Raw genomic sequence first — 14,413 nt, forward strand, 5'->3', positions numbered from 1 at the left:
TGGTGTTCTCTTTCTGCCTCTCTCTGCTCCCCAATACACTGCTGTCACAGGTATCTATAAGATGCCTGGCTCTTAGTAATTGGGTTTCTGCTTGAAGTGTTTGCTTTAGTTTTTAATCACTAATACGCCATATAAAATTTTTAAATTATATCAATCATTATTAACTAGAAGGGAAAGGGAATTCTCAAAGTCTGTTTCATTATCATGTTTGTAACAGTTTGGGGGGTGGTGATGGAAAAGATTTTTTGTAAAGCTTTTGTAAATAGATGGTGACAAATTGGTAAGAAATTAGGATGCTCAACATTGATCAAATGTCAGAATTCTAAATTTATATTTAAGGCAGAATTGGGCTTCTGTGTGGTTTGTGTACAGCTGTAAAAAGAGGAATGACCAGATACTGTGTTATCTGAGAGAAACAGATCATTCCGCTGTTGATGACAGTTTAAGTTAACTCCCACTTAGCAAATGCAGATGCTAGTCCAAAGAGGAAGTAAAAAGTTAGATGTAGGGGTAGTGTGCAAGGGGAAATTAAGTAAAAGAAGACTGTGCAAGAAAGGAAATTTAAAATCAGACTTCCTTTTCATGCTGTCACCAGTTCACTTGGATTTCACAGACAGTGATGGTTTGCAAATGGATTTTCAGTGTAAGATTGGCAGCTGTCTTTTGTTATTTGTAAGTAACCTAGATTTCATGGTGGCAACAGTAAATTTCAGTAATTGTAAGAAAATATATGTAGCATTAAAAATTCCCTGCATGCCTTTTCCTCATACCACTGTAGTCACTTTTCACCTCTACTTCCTCTTTTTTAATGATTTAATTAATTATTTTAATAATAATTAACCCAGTGCTCTGTGTGTTGTCAAGTGCTCACTCCCTGCAGAGCTATGCTCCAGCCCTCCATTTTACCCTTTTATACCACTTCCCTCCTCTTCCTAATTCCTTTTTTTTAAAGCTTTATTGCTTTTTATTTTATGTATTTTATTTGTGTGTACACATGTCATGGCCTAGAGTGGAAGTCAGGGGACAACTTGTGGAAGTCAGTTCTCTACTTCTACCCCGTGGTCCTGGCAATGGCGTTTAAGTCATTAGGCTTGGCAGCAGGCTTGCTGAGCCGTCTGTCTCACTGGCCCTCTTTTTTTTTTTTTTTAATTCTTCTCATACCTTTTAATTCAACTTCTTTCTTTCTTTTTTTCCATTTACTCTCTGGTCCTACTTTTATTATTCATTGCTTTTCTTCTCTTTTGTCAAGTTTAACTTGAGCATTTATATACAAACTTTTTGACTAGGGAAGTCTAGCTTCACTAACAAGCTGTAGTTTCTTCAAGGACTCTCTTCTCTTCCATCCTTGAAAATGAAGTATAGTGTAGTAGAACTCCAGAGTAAAAATCATAGATTTATTTATCTGGCTATAGGCAGACTACTATACTGTAATTATGAAATTTCTTCAATTACACAAGGAGTAATTGGAACAAAATCTCCATGGACTTTGCTCTCTCTAAAATCCCATGATTCTGTGATGTTCCTACTTCCCTGTGTTCTCTGCTGTTGTGATCTCACTCATTATTAAATGTTCACACACCTGTCATGTGTTTCTAACTGCTGTAATAGAAGACACAGAAATCATAGCAGTCTTTGAGTTGCCTGTAGTCCATCTGGAGACAAGTGACTGTGCGTTAAAACTACAGTCTGATCCTGTTCTGTCAAGAAGAGATCCATATTCCCAAGACAATACTAGATACTTCCTCTCATGACTAATTACCAGCTGAAGGGCAAAATTGCCCTTGAACAGAAGATGACTTCTGTAGTTCTTCCACACCTGGGTTCCCACTGCAGCTGTTCTGTAGCATCCTTTGTTGCCTGTTTGTTTCCAGTCTGTAGTTTTCTGTGATGGGAATATGTATCTTAAAGCTGAGGAGGCTGGTCTTCATTGTGAGTGGCTAGATGATCAAAAGGAACGGGCCCAGCCTGACTAAGTGATTGTGACCCACAGAGCGTTCTGTGCCATGTTTATTTCTTGTACTTTGGTTTGTTTCTGCACACCTGTTGTAAGGAACTGTTGCTTTAGGAAACATCTTTTACTTTCATAGGCTGTATGTAGGGATGGAGGTAGTGTTTAAAGGAGAGTGTATGTGGTTAGGAGAGGGTGCCATGACATGTGTACTTCTTGTGCTGGAAGTACACTGTGTCTTGAATAGTGACAGGTCCATATGCATCAAGTCTACATAGACTTAAATATACACATATACAAATGAGTATTAGTCAAAACCTAGGTAAGAAGACAAGCTCATTATTATCAGTGTCAATGTCCCAATTCTGACATTGTGTTATGGTTGTGTAAGATGTGCTAATTGGAAAAACTCAGTAAAAGGAATCCCAAGCCCTTCCCTTCCTCCCTCCCTCCCTCCCTCCCTTCCTTAGTTTCTTTTTTTTCTGTTTTTCCAGATAAGGGTGATCTCTGTAACAGCCCTGGCTGTCCTGGATCTAGCTCTGTAGACAATGCTGTCTTTGAACTCACTAAGATCCACCTGCCTCTGCCTCCTAAGTGCTGTAATTAAATGCGTGTGACACCGCCTGGCTCCAGGTCTTTTTCTTTCAACTAAATGTATATCCAGTTATCTCAAAAGTAAAAATCAAGAGTTGAAGAGATGGCACAGTGGAGAGATAGCTCTGTGGTTAAGAGCACTGGTTGTTCTTGTGGAATACTCAGATTCCATTCCCAGTACCCACGTGGTAACCCACAACTGACTATAAGCCCAGTTCAAGGGGATTCAAACCCTCCTCACTCATTACATGCTTATGGTGCACAGACATGCGTGCAGTCAAGCAGTCATACGAATATTATAAAAATAAATCCTGCCGGGTGGTGGTGGCACACGCCTTTAATCCCAGCACTTAGGAGGCAGAGGCAAGTGGATCTCTGTGAGTTTGAGACCATCCTGTTTTACAAGAGCTAGTTCCAGGACAGCCTCCAAAGCCACAGAGAAACCCTGTCTCGACAAAACAAAAACAATAAACAAATAAATAAATAAATCTAAAAAAATTTTAAGTAAATTTTTCAGTTACAAAGAATAGAAATTTAATGGAGTCTGTGCTGAAAAATAGTGGTTTAGCATACATAGTTGCAGGAAGCATACTGATTTATTTATACTGTGGAGCATGACTCTTCCTTTACAACCATCGATGTGCTAGTACATAGAGCTAACTAGATTCCTCTTTCTTACTTTCTTTTGCATGTATGGAAAATGTTACCTCCAGTAGCAGAAGAACACTTTGCAAATACTTCTGTATTAAATAGAAAATCAGTTAATTCTAATAATATCTCAGGTGTTTTATTTTTTTACATAATTCACAGAATCAGAGTAAAGTTTTGAGTTTATTATGTCAATGGAAATGTGATACTGGGAATGTGACAATAAATTAATTTAAAATTTCAGCATTGGGGGCTGGAGAGATGGCTCAGAGGTTAAGAGCACTGACCGCTCTTCCAGAGGTCCTGAGTTCAATTCCCAGCAACCACATGGTGGCTCACAACCATCTACAATTCAATCTGGTGCCCTCTTCTGGCAGAACACTGTATGTATAATAAATAAATAAATCTTTAAAAAAAATTTTCAGCATTGAAGGAAATGATACATGAGTTTTGGTTTTTTGGATTGTTTTGGCTATCTTGGAGCTCACTCTGTAGACCAGTCTGGCTTCAAATTCACAGAGATCTGTCTGCCTCTATCCTGAGTGCTAGGATTAAAGGCATGTGCTACCACTGCACAGGTGATACCTGCTTTTTGAATTATAATACAATTATTGTTTAGTGGAACATAAAGTCATGCTCAAATCAGTATTATTACTATATTAAAGAATTCATATGACAGAAAATAAGTTTGGGAGTCTGGTAAGATGTCTTCAGAGTGTAACAGCACTCGCTGCTGAGAACAAACACACACACACACACACACAGAGAATAAATGCTTAATTTTTTTAAAAGAAAATGTATTTTGAATTGATTTCAGCACACTCATCATTCATAATGATATCTAAACGAGCTGATATCCTATCAGGTATATTTTTAAAAATCACATACATAGTTTTTAATTAAAAATTGTATATACTGGATTTAAGAAAAAAGTTTCACCAAGTCAGTTATTTATGTTAACTTTGCTACCCATGAGGCATAAGAGTTAGAAATATTTAAAAAATATATATAACATCCCATATTTGTTGCTTGAAACTGTTCGGTGAGCCTGAAGTAGAGTACTATCCTATGTAAAAACACGTATGTTTATCTTGATCACTTTTAGTAGTCCAAAAGGTAACAACAGTGGCAAGCATGGTGGCACCTGTAATGCTAGTTACTGGGAGATTGAGGCAGAAGGATTTCAAACTTAAGGCTATCTTGAGCTATATAGTAGAAACTTGTCTTTTTTTAACTCTTTTTTATTACTTTAATTTTAAATAGCTTGCTTCACATGTCAATCCCAGTTCCCTCTCCCTCACCTCCTTCCGAACCCCCCCGCTCCCCCAGCCTCCCACCCTATCCCCACTTTCTTCCACATAGGGGATATCCAGAATCTGTCATTTCCCTCAGGGCAGGGTCCAGGCACTCCCCTAAGAGTCCAGGCTGAGAGAGCATCCCTCTTTGTGTTATGGACACACGAAGTCTGTTTGTATGCCAGGGATAAATACTGATCTACTGCCCAGGGCCACATAGGTTGCCCAGGCCTCCTTACTGACTCTCACACTCAGGGGGTCTGGATCAGTTCCATGCTGGCCTCCCAGCTGTTGGTCTGGGGTCCAGGAGCTCCCCCTTGTTCAGATCAGCTGTCTCTTGCTGGTTTCGCCAGCCCATTCTTAGCCAATTTGTTCATCACTCCTCTCTCTCTGTCACTGGGTTCCATGGGTTCAGTTCAGTGTTTAACTGTGGGTGTCTGCCTCTGCTTCCATAAGTCACTGGATAAAGGTTCTAGGATGGCATATAACATAGACATCAAGTTCATTATCAGGAATGGGCATTTAAGGTGGTCTCTCCACTATTGGTTAGCTTGCCAGTTGGTGTCATCCTTTTAGATCACTAGAGGTCTCACTGGTGCCAGATCTCTCTTCAAACCTATGACTCCCTCTATTATGGTATTTCTCATCTTGTTCTCCCCCTATTCTACTCCCCACTCAACCTTCCTGTTCCCCCATGACCTCTTCTCTCCTCCTCTTCTCCCCCTCTCTTCTTCCCAGCTCCCATTCGCCCCCACCCCTCGCTGTGTTCCCAATCTGTTCAGGAGATCTTGCCTCATTCGTCTTCTCTGGGGTACCATGCATATCTCTCTTAGGTTCTTTCCTATTTCTCAGACTCTCTGTCAGTGGAATTGCAGACTGGCACTATCCTGATCCATGTCTAAAATCCATATATGAGTGAATACATACCATGTTAGTCTTTTTGTGACTGGATTACCTCACTTAGGATAGTTTCTTCTAATGCCAACCATTTGCCTGAGAATTTCAAGATTCCATTGTATTTTTTTTCTGCTGAGTAGTACTCCATTGTGTAAATGTACCACATTTTCTCTATCCACTCTTCAGTTGAGGGGCATCTAGGTTGCTTCCAGGTTCTGGCTATTACAAATAATGCTGCTATGAACATAGTGGAACAGATGTCCTGGTTGTATGAATTTGAATCTTTTGGATATATGCCTAAGAATGGAATTCCTGGGTCTTGTGGTAGAAACTTGTCTTTAAAAAAATAAAAATCAAAAGGTTACAAGATATGCACTTACATTATTTTTCATTGTTCTTTTCACTTTTCCTTCTAAGATTCTATCAGAATTTTGACTGAAACATTTTAGGTCCTTTATCTCATCCTCTCCCACTTCCCACAGAGACTGGTAGACAGGTATCTAGGGTCAACTAAGTCATGATTTATATATTTATTTATTTATTTACTTACTTTTTGAGAAAAGATCTAGCTAGCTTTAGTCCACCTTGAATTCATTCTGCAGACCAAGCTGGGCTGAAACGAATAGAGATCCACTTGCCTCTGCCTGCCAAGAGTCATTTGAATCTTGTTCTTATCTGTTTCTTCTACTATTTCTATCATTAGACAGTGGTCCAGATTGGTTAAAGATACAATTTTCCCCTTCTTGATGAACATATAATTTTGCACTTTATCTTGTTTTCCTGCCTTCTTTGAGCCAGTGAAACTGTCCCTCCCCCAGGTTAAGTGATAAAGACTTATTCCTAGGATGAGGAAGGAACAGTGTAGGAAATTACTGAGAAATCACACTGCCACAACCCCACTGGCCTAGTAGAAGGAGAGAAGTCAAAAGGGTTGTTAGTCAGCTGGGCGGTGGTGGCGCACGCCTTTAATCCCAGCACTCGGGAGGCAGAGGCAGGCGGATCTCTGTGAGTTCGAGGCCAGGCTGGACCGATAGCCTCCAAAACAATACAGAGAAACCCTGTCTCGTAAAAACCAAAAAAAAAAAAAAAAAAAAAAAAGGGTTGTTAGTCTTTAGTGTTTCTTTTTTTGTTTGTTTGTTTTGTTTTGTTTTTTGTTTTACGAGACAGGGTTTCTCTGTTTTGGAGGCTGTCGGTCCAGCCTGGCCTCGAACTCACAGAGATCCGCCTGCCTCTGCCTCCCAAGTGCTGGGATTAAAGGCGTGCGCCACCAACGCCCGGCGTCTTTAGTGTTTCTTAATGGAAGAAGATTTAAGAGGCTGGGTGCAGAGGGACCCTCATATGATTCTAGGATCTTGGGGGATGTGCTAGACCCCCAGCTGACTCAAAACCCTTCTCATGAATGTTTCCAGTGTTATGAAACTACCCTCAGCAGGCAATGTTAGTGTACTCTAAGCCTGTCAGTGAGACCACCTTTTCTTCACTCACAACTACAGCCCACTAACTCACTCAATCTAAAAAAAAGTATGACAGTGGCCTGCTAAGTCTCATAAAACAGCATGGCTCGTTGTTTTATACCAAAGGTTTGGGTTTTTTGTTTGTTTGTTTTTCTGTAGAGCTAGAAATTGAACCTTGTGTAGACTGGGTCAGTGGTCTACCATTGAGCAACATTCCTACCCAACTTCGGTTCTTTTATTCTGTTCCTATTTTATCTGTTATTAAGGGTATATATGGTAATTATATTAAGATACTTTATTTATAATAAAGGAAAAATCTTTTGAACATTGGCCTTATTTGAAACATGTATATGAAATTTTCTGAGTCTACTTTTTTTTTTTTTTTTGGTTTTTCGAGACAGGGTTTCTGTATTGTTTTGGAGGCTGTCCCGGAACTCGCTCTGTAGACCAGGCTAGCCTCGAATTCACAGAGATCCCCCTGCCTCTGCCTCCCAAGTGCTGGGATTAAAGGCGTGTGCCACCAACGCCTGGCTGAGTCTACTTTTAAATTATCTTAAACAGGCATTTTTGCCTTCTGAATGAGACACTACAAGTGCCCTAGGAACAGCTATTTAAAATTATTTCCCTTCCCTTGCTTTCCCACACATGTACTTTGGCTCTGTTTGTTAGTCTGCTTTCTCTCTTACTCCCATGGATTGATTTCTTTTCAAGTCTGTATCTATTCTTGACTAAAATGTGCTTTTTTTAATAAGTCAGTATTTATCTAGAAATTATTATTAGTAGATCTTTAAGTATCCATAGATATATTAGGGGATATTTTATTAGAATTAATTTAACCTTACTTCCTATTATCTTCAATACAGTATTTTTAAATCAACGAGACCTGAAGGATTCACATGTTGGGAGCTGCTGTTTTCCAACAGAAACTTTGGGAATGTGTGAGTAGTTTTTGTTTTTCATTATGAATTGTTCCAGTTGCCTTTTTTCTGTGTTAAACAGTGAAGATTCAATTTTTCAGAGCTTTAAGAATTTGTGATATACTCATTATATGATAATTGTAACAGGTGATATAAAATAATTCATTGAGTGCTGGAGAGATGGCTCTGCTGTTAAAGGCTAGGCTCACAACCAAATATAAAATAATTTATTGAATGATGTTTTAAGATGTCTCTTGGAAGGGAGTGTAATGCACAGTGTGAAATCCCTGCAGTCAGGAAGATAAAGCAGGAGGTTTGTGAGTTCAAATCCAGCAGAAAATTTCTTATATTTAATCAGTTGGCCCATTGTGTTTCTGATAATTTTCATATGTAAGTCTGAGTGTGTGATTATCATACCATACCTGGAAATTTCAGTAGTAGTTGATACTTTTTTTAATAGCCTAGACAGATCTCAAACTTACTATCCTCTGCCCTCTATAAGCTGGGGTCACAAATGTCTGTTACTATAAATGACATTGGTGGTTACTAATTTTACAAAGCTTAGGTGTTCAGAATTTTACATATATATCATTATATATAGAATATTATATATATTATATATTAGTGTATATATGATATATGTGTATGTAATGGTGGTATATATGTATATAATGTTCTCTCAGATTTTCACTCTTACCTTTTCTTGTCTTTAGAGGCAGTCTTGGTAGCACATGCTTTACTACTTTGATCTAATGGAGTGAAATAAGAAATAAAAAGCATCTGGATTGGCCAGAGATTGAAAGGGAGAAAAGCAAAACAAATCTCCATTAGTTGCTGAATGAGTAAGAGCCTTCTTGTAATGACTTTCCAATTTAGTTATCTTGTATTTCTTTTGTATAGATCATGCATCCTTCTTGTTTTCTATTTTAAGGAAAAGAGATTCCACTTAAAGTGAAATACAGAGGCTTGGCAATGCATCCATCTTAGTAGTAGAATGTTTGCCTTGTTATTATTTGCAAGATTCTGGCTTCCATCCCCAGCACTTTAGGATATTAGACTACTTAGCCTGGTCTTGGATTTACTGAGTTGCAAATATATCTTGTATGAAAACCTTCTGAGCTGAGAATAATGACCCACACTTTTAATCCCAGCACTTGGGAAGCAGAGGCAGGTGGATCTCTGTGAGTTCAAGGCTATCCTGCTCTACATAAGTTCTAGGACAGCCAAAGCTACATAGTGAGACCATGTCTCAGGAAAAAAAACAAGAAAGAAAAACCTCTGACGGTGCTATCATATTCTTAAATCATTTTTAAAATGCATAAAATTCTACCTACGTAGACATAATACATTTTAATATAATATTTTTATTAATCTTTAAAGAATTTCTTAATGTATATTTTGATCACCTACTTCTGGTACTCCTCTCCCCCAGTATATAAAAGATGCCTACAAGCATTTCATGTTTTAATATTTTATTTGTCTGTATCTGTACATATGTAGTACAGTCATGATATGACATGTAAATGGATACCAGAGGACAATTTTTGGGCATCAGTTCTCTCCTTCCACCCTTTGGATCCCAGGAATTAAACTGAGGTAATCAGACTTGGCATTAAGTTCCTCTACTCTGAATCACCCCACTAGATCCTAAACATTCTGTCTTATGAGTAAGTTCCTAAAGTTATCTATAACATTTTGAACAACAAATTATCAAAACTTATTGATAAATAATACAGGATTGTTACTTCAAATTAATAGCCCTTTAGAGCTCTGCATTATAGTTATTATCTGGAGAACCTTTGGCTTAAGTGCATGTTTTTTGTGATCTCCAGTTTCCAAAAAATAATATAAAGAAATGGTAGACCACTTCCCTGGCACATAAAGAGCCCTAGGATCAATCCCTATCAACCATAAAAAACAAACAGTGTGTGTGTAGTTTTTATATGTTTTTGTGTCTGTAAACATGAATACATGCACAAGTGTGTGCTCACATGCAGGCTAGAGGTCAACATCTGATGTCTTCCTCTATTAAGTCTCCACCTCATGTTTTGACAAAAGGTTTCTCACTAAACCTGGAGCTCACCTGGATAGATACATAGGGATCTATACTCTTGTTATAACTTCCCCAAGAACCCCCAGCTTTTACATGAGTGCTGGCTTCTGAACTCAAGTCCTCATGCTTACACAGCAGGTACTTTACCCACTGAGCCATCTCCTCAGGTCAGTCTAGAAGGTTTTATTTTGATGTATGACACAAATTCCCTCAGAGAAAGTTAGTTACTTTGAAGTGGCATTTTTTTTAGAGATGTTGTAGAGTTTTTCTAGTTGTTATGTGGTTAAAAAAAAAGTTTATTGCTCAAATACATTTTGGAGATCCTAGAGTTTAAGTAAATGGCTAACTTTAATATTAACCTTCCCACATATATGAAATATATGCTATAATCATTTGTGTATCCCATATGTCATATATATGATAACTGTGAAAAAGAGGTTTATGGCATCTGCATGCCTAAATATTTGTCCTTGGAGTCTTTTTTTGTTTGCCTTTATTATAACCAAGACTGACATGAGACTCATGCTGGATTGTTGCTTTAAACAGAACTTTTCCTCCTGTGACAGGGCTTTACAAGTAATGGCAATGTTAGAAGCATATTAACCTAAAAAAGTAAAGAAGGTTTTAGTGATTGTAGACAACTGAAGGAAGTTTTACTCTTAAAGGTTTATAGATGTATGAATATATTTGTCATTTTAATTTAAGAGTGTTCTGCTCTTTTATTTGAGTTCTTGTTTGTTGTATCTGCTGGGACTCATTCATGGCAGATTTTTGCTGCTATGTTTTGTGGTTTAGAATAGGAGCTCATCCCTAGGTGGGCCTTGTCTATGGAAACTTAGCTTTAGGGTGTAGCCTCAAGAGCTGGTTTGCATTTGTTCCTTCAGGGATATCACTAGTCTCAGAATAGTTTCATGCGTTTCTCAGTTGGAGCTTCCTGGAACCTTAAAAATAAATGGCTTAAGTTCAAGCTCCAGAGTCTAACTGCAGCACAAGCCAACGAGGCACTGAATTCAACTTCATTGTATGTCAGTGGATAGTAGTGTCTTGTTTCAATGCTTGGGGTTCAGCCTAGAGCTTCACACATGCTCTACCACTGAGCTACAGTCATGCCCAATATGAAGAGTCTTTAAAACTCATTCTTTAACTAAGAGTCTAGTTATGTGGGGCCTTAGCTTTATTCCAGTTCCTTGTCTGAATTTGATTCAGAGACCTCATTCCTGTCCTTGTAATGTCTTTTAAAGCATTAAAACAACCCTTTGATTATTGAAGAGAAGAACTGAGGAGATGGCAGATTCTCTGACCCAACAATAGCTTATAGATTGCATTCTGGCTTTTGGTCTCCTCAGCATTTTGATGTTATGGGAACTTCCATTACATTTTAAAGGCTCATCTATATATTTAAAAGGGTGAGTTTTTGCAGTTGTTGTTATCTACTTCAATGATCTAGGTTTCCATGATACCAGGATTGGAAATTCCTGCATTAGTTATAATAAAAATGCTAAAGATTGTCTCATTTTTTAAAGGCATATTTTTCACTTACATGGGTAAAATATCTAATCCTAGTGTAAACAGGACTTGCATTCTTTATAGATTTGTACTTTGACTTGGCCGATTATAGAATAAGACCTTTTATTTTTTCATTTAGATGTAAACTTGGTAATGGAAGATGATTGAAGACAAGGGACCTCGTGTTGCTGACTACTTTGTTGTAGCAGGCTTAACTGATGTTTCCAAGCCTCTTGAAGAGGAAATTCACTTCAATGATGCCTGTCACAAAGTGGCTAAGCCAAAAGAACCCATCACAGATGTTTCTGTTATCATCAAATCCCTTGGGGAGGAGGTGCCACGGGACTACACATGTATTGACATTACCCCAACTGGATTGCCAGCAGATCTCAATAACGGAAGTCTTGTAGGACCCCAGATTTACCTTTGCTATAAAAGAGGGAGGGATAAACCTCCACTTACAGATCTGGGGTAAGTATTTTTTTAATGAATTAATGTTACTAATCCAAGTTGTATACTTTGTAGATTTTGAAGTTAACTATTAGTTTTGGTCACTAATAGTGGTAGGGTAGCTTTAGAACCAGACACATTTTCTTGGATATAATCCATATGCATATAATCCTGGCACTTGGTAGGCTATGACAGGAAGATTGTTATGCTTGATGCCAGGCTTGGCTACATAGTGAGAACCTGTTCTGCTACTACCACCCATTAAAAGGGGGCAGAATAAAAAAAGCAATGCATACTCAGTATTCTATATTCACTCCGTCATTCTCTCTATGTCTTTTGAGTCCTAGTGCTCTCCTTCCTGTTAGATAAAAAGGAGAGAGTAAATATATTTTCAGATTAGGCTCTGTGTTGCCCAGGCTTTCTCAAATTCCTGCCTCAACCTCTTAAATGGATGAAACTACAGGTACTCTTACACAGTTATAGATGGATGCTTAACCATGTATAAAATAAGGATTTGGGGTAAATTACAGCCCTGCTATATTGGATTTTGGGGCTCTTTTCTATTTATAACAACCTCATTGATATATAATTATGTACTGTGTGATGTTAGCCATGTGAAGCATATAATTCAGTATATTCAGAGGCATACAAGTATCACCACAACATATTTTAGAATACTTTCATCATGTCAGAAAGAAATCCTGTCCTCGTTAATATGTGCTATCCAATTTCTTTAACCTTCTCAGCTCCAGGCAGTGACAGCTTTCTCCCTTTCTCTATAGATTTGCCTATTTGGGATGTTTTATGCAAATAGAATTGTATTGGCCTCTTTCATGTAACTTGCTTTTAAGCTTCATTCATATTGTATTATGTACTGGTGTCTCATACCTTTATGTGACCAAATAGTATTCCAACATATGTCTGTACTATAATATCTTATCAACATTTGATGGATATTTGCAGTTTATACTTTAAGACTATTATCAATAATGCTTTATGATTATTCATGTACAAGGGTTTTTTTGTTTTTTGCTTTTTGTTTTGTCAAGACAGGCTTTCTCTGTGGCTTTGGAGGCTGTCCTGTAACTAGCTCTTGTAGACCAGGCTGGTCTCGAACTCACAGAGATCTGCCTGCTTCTGCCTTCCCAATTCTGAGAATAAAGGTGTGCCGCCTCTGCCTGACTTCATGAACAAGTTTTTATGTAGACATGTTTTTTAATATATACTTAAGAGTGGAATTGCTGGATCATACGATAATTCTATATTTAACCCTTTGAGGAACTTCCAAAGCAGTTTTACAAACACTACACATTCCCACCAACAGAGTGTGAGGGGTTCTGTTTTTTTCACAGTCTGTATAATGTTCGTATTTCTATTTGATTATATATATATTTTTTTGGTTTTTCAAGACAGGGTTTCTCTGTGGCTTTGGAGGCTGTCCTGGAACTAGTTCTTGTAGACCAGGCTGGCCTCGAACTCACAGAGATCCGCCTGCCTCTGCCTCCCAAGTGCTGGGATTAAAGGCGTGCGCCACCAACGCCCGGCTATTTGATTATATTTTTACTAATAAGTATGAAATGGAATCTCATTGTGATTTTAATTTGCATTCTTGTGCTTACTGATGATACTGAATGTCTTTCCACATGTTTATTAGCAAGTATCATTTGAGAAATGTCTGTTTAGCTCTTTTACCCATTTCTTATTTGGGTTATATTTTTATTGATGAGCTATAGAGTTCATTCCAAATTCTTAATGCAGTCCATTAGGTATATGATTTACAAATATTTTCTCCATTTAAAAATTTTATTTTATGTGTATACATATTTTGTCATCATGTATATCTGTGTACCACATGGGTGCCTAGTGCCAGAGGAGGGCATCAGATCTCCTGAAATGAGTTACAGATGGGTATGAGCCACCAAGTGGGTACTGGGAATGGGACTCAGGTCCTCTGGAGGAATAGTCAGTGCACTTTACCACTGAGCCATCTCTCCGGCTCCCTATCCATTCTTTATGATATACCTCTCATCGTGGTATCTTTGAAGCCAGGAAATTTTGTTATTTTATTTTATTTGTCTGTATTTGTATCTGTCCTCCCTTTCTTCCTTCCCTCCCTCCCTCCCTCCCTCCCTCCCTCCCTCCCTCCCTCCCTCCCTCCCTCCCTCCCTCCCTCCTTCCCTCACCCCTTTTTTCTGTGTTCTACCATGTAGATTGCAAGATCTAACTCAGGTTGCCAAGCCTTGTGACAAGTGTCTTTACCCACTGGCCCATGTTTTGATTTTATAACTAAGTAGTGTAAGGTTCAGGAAGGTTAAATGCTGTCTAAGGTAATACAATTAACAGTAGCATTTTAAATAATTAAGATGTTTTGTTAACTCCTTTATGTTTAGAAACCTTTATTGAAAGTATTAGAATTACGTTTCCAATATAATGTGCTTGATTTTATAGAATATAGGTAAGTAAATATATTAATAAATAACTTAACTAAATGGAATGCTGAGCATTAAGTGTCCTTGTATTTAATTATTGCCATTCTGTTATATTAATAAGCACAAAGCTTTATTTAAAGTTTTAATAGGGAGACAGTTATTCTTTTGTTTGTTTGTTTGTTTTTTTGAGACAGGGTTTCTCTGTATTGTTTTAGAGGCTGT

The 14,413-nt window shown here is 37.9% G+C and overlaps 1 protein-coding gene across 7 annotated transcripts in view; it reads left to right on the top strand.

Moving 5' to 3' along the window:
* Dennd4a (DENN domain containing 4A) overlaps positions 1-14,413 on the top strand; it is a 107,158-nt gene that overhangs the window by 19,367 nt on the left and 73,378 nt on the right. For 2 of the 7 annotated variants that reach the window (XM_040739715.1, XM_040739714.1), the window contains 3 exons: positions 7,700-7,774; positions 8,467-8,595; positions 11,452-11,783. In XM_040739715.1, the coding sequence (XP_040595649.1) occupies positions 11,473-11,783 (311 nt within the window). In that variant the 5' untranslated portion in view covers positions 7,700-7,774; positions 8,467-8,595; positions 11,452-11,472. Of the gene's footprint in view, positions 1-7,699; positions 7,775-8,466; positions 8,596-9,253; positions 9,350-11,047; positions 11,213-11,451; positions 11,784-14,413 lie in introns of those variants that run through there. The other 5 variants (XM_040739719.1, XM_040739718.1, XM_040739716.1 and 2 more) reach the window with 4 other exon arrangements.

This window comes from Mesocricetus auratus, unplaced genomic scaffold (assembly GCF_017639785.1).
Source record: "Mesocricetus auratus isolate SY011 unplaced genomic scaffold, BCM_Maur_2.0 Super-Scaffold_100691, whole genome shotgun sequence".
NCBI lineage: Eukaryota > Metazoa > Chordata > Mammalia > Rodentia > Cricetidae > Mesocricetus > Mesocricetus auratus.